At 37.5% G+C, this 16,865-nt stretch overlaps 1 protein-coding gene across 2 annotated transcripts in view; it reads left to right on the forward strand.

Moving 5' to 3' along the window:
* The first annotated feature begins 11,159 nt into the window (after positions 1 to 11,159).
* pdcd6 (programmed cell death 6) overlaps positions 11,160 to 16,865 on the forward strand; it is a 23,582-nt gene continuing 17,876 nt past the window's right edge. The window contains exon 1 of one of the 2 annotated variants that reach the window (XM_086066248.1): positions 11,160 to 11,421. In XM_086066248.1, the coding sequence (XP_085922374.1) occupies positions 11,339 to 11,421 (83 nt within the window). In that variant the 5' untranslated portion in view covers positions 11,160 to 11,338. The remainder of the gene's footprint in view (positions 11,422 to 16,865) is intronic. The other variant, XM_086066249.1, reaches the window with a different exon arrangement.

The following is a 16,865-nucleotide window of genomic DNA, read 5'->3' on the forward strand; positions in this document are numbered from 1 at the left end:
ACACACATTTTTTCCTGTTCTCTCTCATCCTCCCCCCGTTCTCTCTTCACACCCCAAAGTCACATGCATTCCTGTTTCATTCTCTCTCAGACACGCACGCACACACACCCTCCTAGAGCGTTGTCACACACTCCTTGCATACTGCTCCCCCTCCCATCTCGCTCCCTCTCTCTCTCTCTCTCTCTCTCTCTCTCTCTCTCTCTCTCTCTCTCTCTCTCTCTCTCTCTCTCTCGCTCTCGCTCTCGCTCTCGCTCTCGCTCTCGCTCTCGCTCTCGCTCTCTCTCACTTAGACACACACTCACCACACAAAAACAACACACACACACACACACACACACACACACACACACACACACATGTATTCCTGATTTACTCACCAAGCACACTCATTCAGAATGGTTTGGTATTTGCCGAGAATCGAACCAAACACTGTCCCTACCTTCATTTTGTCTTTATTTATTTTATTTTTGTTCTCTATTTTGACGTATTTTTGTGGTAACACAGTTTAATAGGCCTTCTCCTTATTCAAAGACACTAGCTAATTCCTAAACAAAAGTGTCCGAGCCTTAATTTCTCAGAAGTGGTCGAACTCTTATTCAAAGACAGTTGCTATTTCCCAAACAAAAGTGTCCGAGCCTTAATTTCTCAGAAGTGGTCGAACTCTTATTCCAAGACATTTGGTAATTTCCAAACAAAAGTGTCCGAGCCTTAATTTCTCAGAAGTGGTCGAACTTTTCCTCTTATTTCAAAAGTGCTTGACTAGGACCAAACAAAAGCACTCGAACCTTAATTTATCAAAACCACTCGAACTTCTTATTTCAAAAGTGCTTGACAAGGACCAAACAAAAGCACTCGAACCTTAATTTATCAAAAGCACTCGAACTTCTTATTTCAAAAGTGCTTGACTAGGACCAAACAAAAGCACTCGAACCTTAATTTATCAAAACCACTCGAACTTCTTATTTCAAAAGTGCTTGACTAGGACCAAACAAAATCACTCGAACCTTAATTTATCAAAAGCACTCGAACTCCTTATTCTCTTCTTTCTTTTCTTTCTCAAGCGCTTATTTCATTGTAACAAAAGCACTCGAACCTTAATTCATAACCACTCGAACGTCTTATTCACTTATTTCTCTTATTTCTCTTCACTCAGTTGCGCTCAATTCATCGTAACGTTACTTCCGTATACAAGGACTCCAGCTTCTAGGATTCTACAGCTTCTAGGATTCTTAAATAGCACGAAACCAAAGTAGCACGAAACCAAAATAGCACGAAACCACAATAGCACGAAACCACAATAGAACGAAACCCCAATAGCACAAAACCACAATAGAACGAAACCACCTTGTATATTTAATGTCTTAGTAAAATCCAAAAACAAGGACTTCTTGTTTCTAGGATTCCGTGAAAGAACGAAACAACCTTGTATTTTATACTTTACTAATACCTGTTCACTCAGATCTCATATACGATTTCGTCACAATTTAGATGACGTGAAAACAGGTCTCAGAGTACTCAACAGACAGAATATCACTAGGAGGATAAATGTCCTCTTACCTGTAATTACTTGGCGCCTGATGTTCTGTCTGCTGATCAACACCTTAACCCGTACAGACGTCGGGAGTCACCAATTGTTGGAAAACAAACCTTTGTTTTCCGCGTGTTCGTTTTGTTCCGGGTAGTGAGAATGTTGATTTTCTGAATACAGACTGGAGATCGGTGAACAGGTCCTTCGAAGGATTTATTTTACAGAATATTCCGGACACAAACAAGTTTACAGACAAATGGCTGCAGTCCTCTCGCAAGTGTGTAGATTGCTGACAATTGCAATATTCTTATACTATCAGAAAGGCGGTACCACTAAACCACTCCCCTTTCTCCCCTTTCTCACCACCCCTACCCCCAGCCAAGACAGACTTTTACAGCATTCAATACACATTGACAGATGGCCTTTTGATGTGGAAATATAGTAGGTCTCAGACCTGACGGCACCTAGCACAAGATAAGACTTACAAAGAAATCCTATTAACACATTTGCTTCACCCCAGACAAATGGCTCATCAATGTGGGAATAGAGGAGGCTCCCCCAAACATCATTTAAACACTCACCCAGCTCTACTGAGGAAATTAAAGCAGTTATGACTAAATCTAAACAGTTATAACTAAATCAAAACAGTTATAACTAAATCTGGGCAGAAGACTCTCAACAGACGAAAGGAGGAAATGGCGACCGGTATTCACTGGAACTTACTCGGAGCGAAAGTTTGAGCTGAGAGTCCAGCGGCATGCTACGCGCTGTAGCTTCTTGCTAGCTAGCCCGCTAGCCTAAAACCATAATGTGAGTTACACCTTCCAACAAATCTTCCTCCCACCAATTCACTATTTACACATCATACACAATATATACACGGCTAAACTTGTGAATATATGAGCTGTCAAACGATTAAAATTTTTTATGAGATTAATCACATCTTAGAATTTTGATTAATCACGAGCTTCATAAAAAAGGCTTATTTATCTACATATATTTTTTTCCCCGCCAAATTTGAAGAGCAACGGTTGTGTGAATTATTTTGACATTTAATGTTATGAGGACGTCTTCAACATTTTTTGATCCACTGCACACGCTCATCCTCCTCTTTTTCAAATCAGTTGATTCTTGCATAATTTTAAATGGGAAAAAATTACCCCGATATTTTGACATTAACAAATATTCTAAATGTGATACGCAAACATTCATTAAATGCTTTACTTTAATGCATGAAATTATGTTTATTGCTCAAACACAACCTGTGCTACCTTAAACGTAGCCATCCGCTGTCACGCTAAAGGATAATCTATGATCAAAATTAATAGTGCGATTAATCTGGGTTAATTCATGATTAATGCGATATTTTTTTGTGATTAATTGATCAATTAACGCTTTAACTTTGACAGCACTAATATATATATATATATATATATATATATATATATATATATATATATATATATATATATATATATATATATATATATATATATGCAGTGCTGCTCAAAAGTTTGTGAACCCTGCAGGCATGGTCAGATTTTTTAAAATAAAATATTAAAAGGACCTTATTAAATGTTGAGTCATACCCCAATCTACAATGCTGACATTGAAAATAATGGACTTGAACAAAAAGAATGATAATATTGTCATTCATTCGTGAACAAAAGTTGTTGTTTTAAGAAAAACTCCGATTTCATGGGTGCAAAAGTATGTGAACCTCTCACTTAATCAGACATTGCACCTCCTTTTGAAATGAGAACTTCATCCAAACACTTTCTTTAGTGATTTATCAGTCTTTCACATCTACTTTGGGGGAATTTTTGCCACTACTCCTTGCAAAATGCAGCCAGTTGAGTAAGGTTGGTTTGGGTGTCTAGCATAAACTGCCCGCTTCAGGTCCCGCCGCAGTATTTTGAAATAATTTAAATCAGGATTTTGACTGGGCACATCCAGAACATTAATCTTGTTGTTCTTCAGCCATTCCTTGTTTGTATTGCTGGAATGCTTTGGATTATTGTCATGTTGCATGATCCATCTTCTACCAGGCTGTAACTTCACAAAGAACGGCTTCAGGTTATGTTCTAGGATTTCCCAATATTCCTCTGAATTCATGATTCCCTGGATTATGTGGAGTTGTCCAGGTTCTGAGGATGAAAAGCCAGCCCAGAATTTAACATTTTCACCCCCAAGCTTCACTCGAGGGTGAAGGTTCTTTTGCTGGTATGCAGTGTTGACTTTTCACCAACTGTTTTAGTTATGACCAAACAGTTCAATTTTGGACTCATCTGTCCACAGAAGGGACTTTCAAAAAGCTTCAGATTTGTACAGGTACTCTCTGGCAAAGTTGAGATGGGCAGCTTTGATCTTTTTTTGTGAGCAGAGGCTTCTACCTAGCAAGCCTTCCATGAAAGCCTTGTTGATGGACTTTTCTTCCGATTGTTGAAGCATGCACGTGTCCCAGATGCTGCAAAAGAGGCTTTTTACCTGAATTAATTATCATTTGTCTTGTGGGTCTTGCTGATATTTCAGAAGGTCGTCCACTTCTAGGCTGGATTGTAGTAATTTTCACTGTTCTCTAGTTGCAGGTGATCTGCTTCACAGTGGAATGATGAAGCAAATTTTTTTTAGATGACTTTATAGCCTACCCCAGACAGATGTGCTGACACTACCCACTTCCTGAGGTCCCCTGAGCTTTGTCTTCCTCTCAGCATGACTGACCTGAATGGGTTCACATGGGTAAGACTGGGTAAGCTGGGTTTTATTTCATATAAAAGGTTAATGGTTCAGACTGAACAACAAGATCAGGTTGAAACAATTGGAAAATCCAAATTGCTCAAGAGGTTCACAAACTTTTGAGCAGCACTGAATTACCCCCTGGGCTCGCTCGAAAGTTGACAGGACGCAAACCTTAATCTTAATGGCTTGGCAGCGTCCCCTGGCTTTGACACGATGAGGAACACACAAACAATTTTTTAACTAAAGTGTGTAAAAGAAGGATAATCAGACGCTTTACGAGCGGTAAGTCAGCCAGGATCGTGGAGGGAGGACGAGCACAAAGGTAGAACATCAACAGGTACGTGGTCATGAACTGTTTTGGAACCCGTTTAGTTGAGTAAACACCATATATAAACCATATATAAACACACACACACCATATAAACTCAGCACTGATTTACGTAACATAATTGTCATTTATTGTCGTATTAATGGTATTACAGTTGCAACTGCAGTTGTAAAGCAGTAATCATGACAAAACTTTATTGTTACTATATGTATTATAATAAAATTGCATGAGGAAAATATAGGGGTAACTACCTGTATACAGACACAAAAATAAATAAATAAAAATGTCACTGTACCACCATTTGGACTAGCATCATAATACAATAACACAGTGGAGCTGAGTGTTCTTAAAAATGAGGTAGAGGATTATTCCTAAAATAAACTAGTATTTATTATTGTAGTCCACTGCAACAAACATTAACACTGTGTTTGAATTTAGGAAAATAAAAGTGTTATATGTGATGATTACATTCAAATGTATTGAAAAATATTGAATAAAAATCATACTCAAACAAGTGTTTAAATAACAACATTGCCTAAACATTAAATAACCTTAAAATGAGGCTGGCATTGGCACAGATACCTGGTACTCGCCCATCAATACTTACAAGTGTTGCATTTTATTAGGCAGATGCATGTTAAAATAGCATTTTAAAAGACTGATACCTGTACTTACTAATTTGGTCTGTAACATGTCGGAGCATTACATATGCAAAAATGTTGATCGCTGTTTTCCCAAAAGAAAAGCAGATGTTTGCAAATGTGCAAATTATGAGATTTAGATCATTGTAAATTGAACAAGATATTCAATGGAGTATCAAAATAATTATAAATGAATTTGGCATTTGACTAGTCGTCAAGTAATCAAATAATCGTTGTACCAAATCGAAACGAATCGAACCGAATCGCAATTCTACTGAATCAAACCGAACCGAATCGTTCCATTTTAAAATGTAACCGTCCTTGTATCGGATCGGACATGTATGCATGCATGCATGTATGCATGCATGTATGTATGTATGTATGCATGCATGCATGCATGTATGCATGTATGTATGTATGTATGTATGTATGTATGTATGTATGTATGTATGTATGTATGTATGTATGTATGTATGTATGTATGCATCCATGCATGTAAGACTCATGATTCAGGGCTGGACAAAAATGATGGTCCTTCTAGAAAGTTTGAAAATAATTTGAGGGACATGTTCAACCAAATATTGAAAATAATTTGAGGGACATGTTCAACCAAGGTGTGTCCTCAAAGAAGCATCACAGGTGCCTGCATACATGTAATCAGTCGACCTATTAAAAGAGTGACAAGAGTCACGGTGCTGCTTGGTGACATGTGTACCACACTAAACATGGAGCAGAGGAAGTGGAGACAGGAATAAGCGGTTAAGAAAATGGATGGATGGATAACTCTGTAGCACAATGACTTTCTTTTGGAGCACATACTGCAAAGCAGACTTTTAATTGTTAATGGCTCATTAACAGAGAAATCACACATTTTAGAAAGAAAAAAAACTGGAAGAAAACATTGCAACATACCAGTACATTACTTATGACAGTAGTTGTATATATAAAAATAACTAAGACGTTAATATGACTTACTCTCTCATTTTTTGGTGTCTACACTTCTCTGCTCCACTAAGATAAATCAGCTTCATTTTCCTGGTGCAAAGACATTTGTTTTGATAACTGCTTCCCCAACAATTCATTTGCTGTCTGAAGATGGAATAGTACATTACATGAGAAGGGAGGTGCGCCAGTCGAACCAAACATGCTAGATTAAGCATTTTAATTTGGAATTCAGTCCCAAATGATAATTGCTTTAAAACAGCGAAAACTTTATAACTTTTTTTCACTAACCTTTTTCGGTTGTTTGCCCAGTGGTTAGTCTGGAATACAGAAATATATATACTGTATAATATACACAGCTGACTGTGTGCCCAGCCCACTGTGAACATGTGACTAATTCCTATATAATTAGTTGTATGACAGCCTTTTTCAGCTTGCCTTGACGCAGGCCTACCAAGGCTGAAACGCGTTAGCAATTTGTTAATCAACTGGCCATGTGACAATAAAGGCCTTTTACTTCGAATATCTTCGAGTGCCTCAGTTTTTTCTCTTTTTTTTGGAAATGTTTTTTTTATTTTTACGTTTTTAAGGGTTATACCGTACCACAGTCTAAACTTCAAAGTATGATGATGCAGTGCAAAAATAAAACAATTCAAAATAATAATATTATAATAATATACACACTTCACACACTTCCACACTTCACGGACAGTTTCAAAGAATGAATGCCTTTGTATTGCAGACAATTTGACACGTATTGTGCAGGTGTACCGAACGTGGCTGCTGAGCGTATATTAACCACGTTCAATCGTATGCGACAGCTTTGGGAGGCTGTGCTGGATTCTCTTAATGAATGAAATGGAATTCTATCAGCATTTCCATCACATGCGGAGGATGCTCTGTGCTGCGCTGACAGCATCATGATTGCCAATCAGCATGCTTTCACCATGGAATTTAGGACCATATCAACAGATTGTGTGGCTTCTTTTTATGGTCATATGGACAGAATGATATTTTTCAGAATTCTAAACTATGTAGACACGCTGCTGATTATTTGGTTGATTTGGAATGGTTTCACCTGATTTTACTTTTGAAATAAATAAAATAAACCTAGACAAGTCCATAATACATGGCTATATCCAATTTTGTACGCTAAACAGCAACAAGACTCATGTCACCTTTAATTTATCATCAAGTGTTATATGTACGTACGTAGGGATAGGCATTTGACTACTTTGTCTGTCCGTGATGCCTCTTCCCCAGCACACTATGGCATCAAACAATGCCAAGGCAACACTAGTGCCATAAGAGGTCCTTAGCAAGACTTGGGGCGATATCAAAGGACTTCAGTGGCCTCAACAAAGGGCTTGCACAGAGAATTTGTCTTCTGTCCAGTCCGGTTTGTTGTTTAGATGAACTTAAATGAGTCCACTGTCTCAATGTCCGAGATCTGGATGTTCACTGGTGTGTGTAGGAAAGGTTCCCTATGGAAATCGATCAACTCTTTACGTTAATTTGGAGCAGGTGGTTATACTCACACCAGTCCTAAAATCCTTGCAACAGCAAATCAACCACATGGTTTGTTTAACAGGAATAATACAGTCATGAAATGAAAATGTTCTATTTGATATTTTCAGTTGTATAACATTAGCATATAAATAAATAAAGGGCAATGTTAACTTTTTTAAAGCTACTGAACAGAGAAAATTGAATTTCGAATCGCTACTGCCACCTGTGGCCAGCAAATGAAACTGCATTTTCCCTTCTTCACGTACACAACATGCAGATGAGGTCAAATCCGCAGATAGAGGGTGGGAAATTCAAACCAGAATCCAGTCTGAAAATTATTGGCCAGAGGCTTGCAGGAGTTCCCATTGTGAACAGCTAAGGTGTTAATCTACAAATTAAAAAAAAAAGTTTCAGTCATAAATGGTACCAAAAAAAACGCTATTGTAAAAATATTTTGGGGGAAATTGTGGGTGCCACATTGGCGCCAGATTGGGACTTGCTCACACCCACTCATGTTTCACGTTTGTCTCAACAACTAGGCTGTCGCGGCTGTTTTTATTTCCCTTTATTATGTTTTATTTTAATTATATTTTTTTACTAAAAATTTGATTATGTCAAATGTTGTTACTCAGTCATGTCATACTGGTTGCTTCTTCAGGATCATGTAGATCACAGGTGTCAAACTCAAGGCCCTGCCACATAATTTTTGTGGCCCACAAAAGCAAATCATGTGTGTCAATTTAAATGAACCTTGCTAAAATCTTGACATTTTCAAATTGTTGTAATTTTTTAAGATTTTTTTTTCTTTCTTTTTTTTTTAACAGTAACTTCAACAGTAATTGAACAAACTATTATTCTTGGCTTCTGATTTCAAAACTATTTGTCAATTTGTTGTGTAAATGTAATGAATGATACAATGTGTGTGTATCAAAACTACATATTTCACCGTCCTATCGGCCCTTTGACAGAAGCTGTCCTGCATAATGGGTTTTTGTTGTTGTAGCAGTTTCTTAGCATCTCAAGCAAGCCTGGCAGCTGCGTGAGTATTTCTGGTCTGTTGCGCCTCAGACACACGCACACGCACACACACACAAACACACACAAACACACACACGTGCTCTTTTTATACTCCAATCAAGTTGCCAATGGACCTCATTAGTGGTAACTGGTCTCCCAGCTGTTTTTTTGTGAAATTGTGTAAGTGCAATTGACTTTTCCAGCCTCTTATTGCTAACTGTCCCAATTTTTTGGGGGGGATTTGTTGGCACCATGAAATTAACAATTAACATATTTTTCTCTTAAAATTATATGTTTTCTCAGTTAAATTTTTTGACCTGTCATCTATGTTCTATTCTGAACAAAATATTGAAATTTGGCACTTCCACGTAATAGCATGCAGTTTTTATTCACAATTTGTATAGTGTCTCAACTTTTTTGGAATTGGGTTTGTAAATTTTCTGGCGTTGTGTCCTGAAAATAGCACATTGTGAGCTGACACGAGTGCCGGTTAACTATTTTGCGCAACCCTAGGTAAACTATTTGAACTTTATATATTTTGAAACAGGCATTGTACATAGATAAATTCTAGCAGTAAATCATGTGGACTCATTAGAGGAGGGATTCTAACATCTTGTTATGCTTCAGTCATTTATTTATTTTAGGATAACTTTACACTAGCGTTAGTAGCCAACATGGTAGTTTGGGGCAACATGTCTCACTCATTCCGGGGTTTGTTGTCACATATGCAAAGACTGGGCCAATTGAAAAATGCACCTCTGGTAACTTGGTTTATGTAGGGCTGAATTAATTGCCTTTCGGATGATGAGTCTGACGAGTGAGGAGATTAGTTTTCCAGGTTGTGTTTCATTGTTTAAAAATTTATTTTCCAGTTGTTGGAACTACAGTATGTCCACATTTCAGGATTTTAAAGTTCATGATGAACCAGACATCCATCCATCCATCCATCCATTCATTAAGCAAAATGCTTTCTTTTTTAAAATTCTATTTAATCCCGAATTCTCAGTTGAAGTTGGACAAAATAGGCATTTGATATTGAGAGCTATGACCTACATGCCAACAGCTCCCAAAGGCTTTAATCCAGTGCATGTTTCATAATATTTTAACGTTTGTTCAATGAAAATTTTCAAGATCAATAAAAATAATAATCTTTGGCTGACTTCAATGTTCACTTTCAAGTAAAGTAACAGGAGAACAAAAATAATTTTGTTCTTGTTTTATTAGTTACCCTATATAGTGAGTCAACTTACCCGATGGCGGGGGTAACATGTTAACATGTTCACACTCCATTCAATTGCTAATAACTCTCACAAAATATGAAAATGACATGAATTAAAAAATACACCCAAGACTTTGTTCTTTCGTCTGGTATACATTTTGTTTATATATGCTGTATTGGTTCTAAGAAATATATAAAGATGTAAAAAGTGTGACATCAAGCTGCGGTCTCTTTACTTCCAAGTAGTGAATGTGTGTGTTAATGTGAAATAAAAATATCTACGATTCACAATTTTGTGTTGATTTATTAAAATGACAAGCTAGTTAATTTCTTCTTGGGGCCACAACCCAACAGACACTAGCATCGCCTTTGGTGGGAGTAATGTGTTTGTGTCTTTTATCATTTGTTTTGTGAAACAATTTGTGCTGCTGTAAAAGTATTACAGCTTGTTAATTAATTTTGCTGAACGTGGTGACCTCATGCCTACTTCAGAATGTTAAAGTCGACTACTGGTACTTTGTTTTCATTGACCCATTGTCCAAAGCTTTTTGGAGTGATATTTTTAATTTTATTGCTAAAAAGATTGATAAAGATTTTCAGCTGTTTTGGAAGGATGTAATGCTTGGTCTCTATGACTGTTAAAGAAGTAAGGCAAAGCCCAAGTAAACTTTCATTAGATTACTAAATTTTGCATCCACAAGTGTAAATTCATAGAGAAATTTTTTTTTCATTGCTTTCCACCGTGAAGTCAAGCAGTAGCCTACATATCTGTAATCTATAACGTTTTTCCTTAACCAAAAGGCTATTAAAAATTTGAATATGTATTCTGTAAACATGTTGGTATTTTTTGTAAACTCTTAGTCCCCCTGGCATGTTGTGTATTTTTGTAGCTGTTTTATGCTATTATCGCTAATTTGTTCTTTCATTAATTTGGAATAACAGCTATTGTTATAATATTTATGTCAAATAAAGGAAAAATATATATATATTTTTTCCATATCCTACTTTAATCTGTTGTACTGTATACAACCACATTAACTTAACTGTTTATATTTGTACGCCGTCGAGAGAGAGAGAGAGAGAGCAGAGAGAGAGAGAGAGAGAGCGAGAGAGAGAGAGAGAGAGAGCGAGAGAGAGAGAGAGAGAGAGAGAGAGAGAGAGAGAGAGAGAGAGAGAGAGAGAGAGAGAGAGAGAGAGAGAGAGAGAGAGAGAGACGTATGACGTCACACTACCCTCCTGGAAGTGGTGAATGATTGGCCGCACCCCTACGCACGAGGCAGGACGGAAACTGCCAGTTTACGTCTAAACCGAGAGAGAACAGAAGACAAGAGTAGAGGTGGCGGACTGAGTTCTAAGCTCCAGGCCTGGAAGTCGTGCTCGTCGAACATACAGTCTCCCTTTTAGCCCTTTCAAAAATGGCTTATCACAGTCCTTACAGAGCTCCTCCGCATATAAACAACCCTCCGGATCAGAGCTTTCTGTGGAATATCTTCCAGAGGTGAGTACGGAAGAGGCCAGATTGTCATGACTCCGCCGTTTGCACTTGTCAGCTCGCCTTGTCTTTTTGATTTTGAGATACTACGACATTAGACGCGATTCATTTGGCCCTTTGGGGCTTCTTGGAAGTACGCTACTACGGCACGGTACGTGGAACACATCCACGTCACTCCAAAGGTCATTTCCCTACAGTTTAGTGACGTCACATAGCTGTATTGTATTAGGACCACCTGGTTAAATGAGTTAACGGGGCTGTCATTAATTCGCAGTATATAAAATATTTAGTTCACAGTGAGTGTTTAATTTACAGCAGTGTTAGCTAAAAAAAAAAGAATAACAACGCAAAGTGTAAATATGGCACAAGACATTCATCGCCTATAGTTTGTGTTAAGTTGCAAGCAGATGTTGCTTTACTCCATAGTCTTATGTAATACTGCAGATGCACTGCTTTGTTTCATTGGAATGCTGCAGGCTTTGCAAGGCACACAAATTATTTATGTGTGGTGCAAACACCCTTCAGAAAAGCAGGCTGGTTTAAACCTTGATTTTTTTGCTCTCTATGTCTCTCTGTGTGCATGCATACGGAGTCATGGAAAGTCACAGTGCGACTTTCACGACAAAGCACAGTCATCCTCACATGAGTGAGCCGCTTCATCCACTGCCTCTCATGGTTGAGGATCTCTGGAATTCCCTCAGTCACGTGATCAGAGTAAATAGAGTTTAGTTGAGTTGGGAGGCCTCTATCACACACACAAAATGAGTCACCATGCGGGTGTTTGACTTTTTGGAAAAAATCATTTATTATCACATATTGAGTTTTGTTATCTGGAGAGATTGCACTAATATTTCAAGCATTTGTTATGCATTTCCACAGATTTGCTGCCCAATGAGTCATAAACAACCAGTCAATTTCCACACAAACACACTACTTTAGATGAGTGCCACATACAGAAGAATAACAGGATGCCAGGCTGTTTTTGATTATTATTTAATTTTTTGTTTTATCAAGCCCAACAAGAATCAGTCAATGAAGCAGTTGCCTATATAATATATATATTTTTATAGTGTATGATTTTTACAAAGTTTTGGGTTTGTCGAGACCTGTAACCCACAGGAAAATATCAGCCCCTGCACTAAACAGCAGCCGAATCCCATCTCTACATTCAGAACCAAAACAGGAGCAATCTGTCATAAGATGCCCATTTTTAAAGCAGTTACTTGGGATAAACCTTGACACAGAGCAGGAAGTGGAGGAGCAATTTTTGCTTGTGAAGAGAGAGAAATGTTACTTGTTTAATTGTTATATAGTTAATTTGAATCTTTGCAGATAAAAAAAAAAGCTCTGTATAAAACACATTTATTAATAGCAGATGTCATTTTTAGTATATGCTACAGACCGCTTGAAAATTGATTGCGGGCCATAGTCTGGACGAATGTGGATATTGAAGTGGAACACGTTTTTAACATTTTAATTGTCAGACTGTCAAGTGTAAAATAAGTCAACTTCAAGTGGTCCTCAGTTGCATTAGTGTCGGTTAATGATAAACTACAACGCGTTAAGACCAGGGTTATTATAGTTTTAAAATTTTCATTATATCGGTAGTTATTTTTTATTTTATTTTGCGTTTTGATTTTTAAATTTAGTTAGTTTTAATTAGTTTTTAGGGTGGCTCTGTTAGTTTGAGTTCTTTCAAAAATGCTTAGTTATAGTTTAGTTTTAGTATTAAAGGATCTTTGTGCAGTTTGTCCCCCTTCTTTATTATTATTATTATTATTATTATTATTTTTTTTTCTTTCTCACGACTGCCACCTCTGGCCCAAAGTGTAACTGCAGCATCTGTGTCAGGCTCGTTCATGGTGCATGCGAGTACGGCTCTTCATAGTCATTTGGGCATTGTTGGAGCATGCATGATGTAGAAAAAGCTTTAATATTATTACATTTTTAGACGACACAATGCACCTTTAAGTTTTTGTTTGAAAAAAATGTGTGCATTATGTAATAAATACCATGGTAAAATGACAATATATATATAGTGTTGCGCTTCGGCTGAATTTAATGAAAAAGCTGCAGGGCGAGCTATTGGAGCCAAAAGTCAAACGCACAAAACTGGCACATGGGAGCGACGTCATCTGAAGGCGCTTTTCTATTGGCTGCTGCTAGATGCAGTCACTTCTGTGCGAGACGTCCTTATTTCGGTTAATAAAGTATTGAAAAAAAAATACTTAAATCTAATTTAAAATCAACCCCAAAGGCTCATGTATTCAATTCATAATTTTTTTTGAGTTTTAGTTATCTAGTTAGTTTTAGTTAACTAAAATAACCTTGGTTAAGACTAACAAATTCAGCCATAGTAACGGAACTGTAAACTGAGGCCATATTGTAATGAGCAGCCAGGACAGAGACACAAAGTACTTTTTCCAACGGCGCAATAGGTTCTATTTCTGTTAATATTAGGGATGCACGATAATGCTATTTTCAACCGATACCGATAAACCAATAATTTAGGAAGTGTCGATAACCGATAAGTAAGCCGATAATTGTTTGCAAAATGAATTTGAATACGAATATACTTTCAAGTCCTAACGTGTACAATTACATTGAAACATTGTGTAAAGAACCATGAAGCAGCATTTTATTGATATCTCTGCTTCAAAGACAACCAGTAACTCATTTTGAGTTTGCCAAAACAAAACAGTCATGTTTTAAAAATGCTGCCATGTCGCCATGATGCATCTTCTGTGAACACAAGGTCGTGCACATTATAACGTCACAAATATGCAACACCACCATAGGAAAGGGGAGGGGTTGAGGAGTTGGGCACAACCACAATAGATGGACCAATGTGGCATGTCTATTATTATCGGCGGATTTTTTAATTATCTGGTTTATTTGTTTGACGAAAAATTGGTGGATAATTGCCAATAATTATCGGCCACTGATTTTATCGTGCATCCCTAGTTAATATGGTTATGTACCTTCATGTGGTGGTAAAAGAAGCCAAGGAAAAATGCAAAGTTGCAAACCATTGTTGAGTGTATGATTTTCAGGGCATTTACTGTAAATTTGGATGTGCCACTGTACTGAACATGATCAGTTTCAATGCGTCCCTCCCATGCTTTGTTTAGTTACTTTTAGGTGGTTTATTTGGAAAATAGCTGTTATACATATTCCAACTTGACTGGTTCCTGATAGGAAAAGTTGAATGAAGCATGTGGCCAGAATACCTTGCTTTTGAAATACAACTCCTTTTCCAGTGGAACTACAAGATGGCTTCAGGCAAAGAGCTTCTTAATGATGCCTTCCATTTTGGGCTCCTTGGGAAGGGGCTTAAAAATCAACAGGACAAAATGGCTAGAGCTTATACGGCACAGTCACGGCTTTGACTTTGCTCATCACTGTTTGGTCGAGGCTGGGTAACGAGCCCCAATCAAGACTTGGCCTCACCTCCACAAAGCACTCCTTCATGGAAATGCTCTGAGGGTTTATTTTCCTTTCCAAGGACACCAATGTTTGCTTTATATGTGAAGGGGAAGGTTTTTCTTTCTAACCCCTTGTGCACAAGCAGAGTAGATTATATTGAAAAAAACTACTTTTGTCCCGATACTGGTATCGGCAGAGTCCCCGATACTGCATTAAAACAGTGGTATCGGTGAGTACTATCAAGTATCATGCTGATACCATTAATTCTGACGGTAAAATTGGATTTTGGATGCAGCATCTTGTGTCTTGCAAGACATTCACTGATGTGTGACATGTTCACTGCATGCCTAGCTCAGATATCCTATTGGTCCTTGAATGCTCTGAACCGCTTTTTCATGTTGAGAAAAAAACAACAACTAAGGTATCGGCATTGGCCAATACTGCAAAGCTGGGTATCAGAATCGGTTTCGGGGGCCAAAAAATGGTATTGGAACAACACAAAAAAAAAGCCACAGATTTTGTAGACATGGAGACAGAATTGTCACACCTACTAGTGGAAAGTGTCCGGCAAGTATGCACTGCGCCGAGAAGTTTCCCCAAATCCTCCCCTACCGCCTCTGCTGGAATTCAGAATGTTTTGGGTAAGCTCTATGTAGACATGTTGCTAAGGAGCAACTGAGTCACATTTTGATCAGGCAGCCTTTGAGTCCCAGAAGCTGTGTTGACGTTTTAATCCTGTAATGACTCAGGTGATGTTTGGTCATGAGACAGTGGCAGTTTCAACTGTACTAAAGTACACACAACTATTTTTGTTCTGAGCAAGTGGAAAAAATACAGAAAACTATGTAATCCATGGAGCTTCACAGCAAAATGGATATTAAAAAAAAAAAAACATTAAGAAAGGCACGCGTATATTTACTTACCGATAACTTCAGGTCACTTCCGAATTGTACTGCATTTTGTACTCAGCTGTACTGTTTTACAGTACAGCTGAGCTTGGTCAACTCTGTTGACCACACACATACACACACATAGATTTGTGATTGTAAATATTGAACAGGTTTAACATTTACAGTTGTCTGGCTTCTGAAATTTCATCAGTCAGACTCAGTCACTACTGTCCATTTTAGTGTTGTTTGCAAAGTTTTGCTTTAAAAAAAGTTGTCACTGACATGTGGAAATCTGAATCAATGTTTTTTGTTCACTTTAATTTAGATGACCATCTTGAAGTCAGGTAGACTTTGGCTGAGGTCTGCTTATTTCTTATTATAAGTAGAACTTTGATACTCAAACACAATTGGAATGCTGGATTACTTAATCGATTCAAATTTTAAACTATTCCTATAGGACATAACTGAGACAATAGAATAAAATGTTCAGGTATCGCGTCATTAACTGTACAGCGACGCCATCATTTTGACAGCTAGGCATGACTGTTATTACTGTATAATAAAACTAAAATTAAACTCTTTTATTAACTCTTTCATGTTTGTAGTGTCTCAGGAGGTGACTGTGTTAATTGCACTTTCAAACATTCAACAACTTTAATAGCTCTATAATAAAATGTACATAATATAAATGATCCAGTCGTCATTAACTTTTAAAGGACGTAACGAACAAGCATAGCAAGGGTGCCTGTTTGTGTGCGAGGTGAGTCTTTTTGCATTCCATTCTACTTTTAATTATTGTGTCCTTCGCCATGATGTTATACTGAGCAGGTAGGGCAGAGCTGTGGGTACAGTGAACCCCCTGCCTATTCGTGGTTCACTATTGTACAGTACAATACAGTAATGTAATACTTTACAAATTACCCTATACATGATGCAATTTTTTTCTCTCTGGAACTTATCCTTAGCTAATTGTGGAAACATGCACCTTTTCCCATATTTTTTTGGTGTATATTTGGGCTCTTTTTGTAATGCTAAGTTGCCTCAAGATATCCTGGCTAATAGGACAGTAGTAATTGGTATCAAGGAAGCAGATATGGGAGTAAGTTACATATGTGTAAGTCGTCCCTTCGCTCC

The sequence above is a fragment of the Leptonotus elevatus genome, chromosome 21 (genome assembly GCF_054856555.1).
Source record: "Leptonotus elevatus isolate MCC_2025b chromosome 21, RoL_Lele_1.0, whole genome shotgun sequence".
NCBI classification, from domain to species: Eukaryota; Metazoa; Chordata; class Actinopteri; order Syngnathiformes; family Syngnathidae; genus Leptonotus; species Leptonotus elevatus.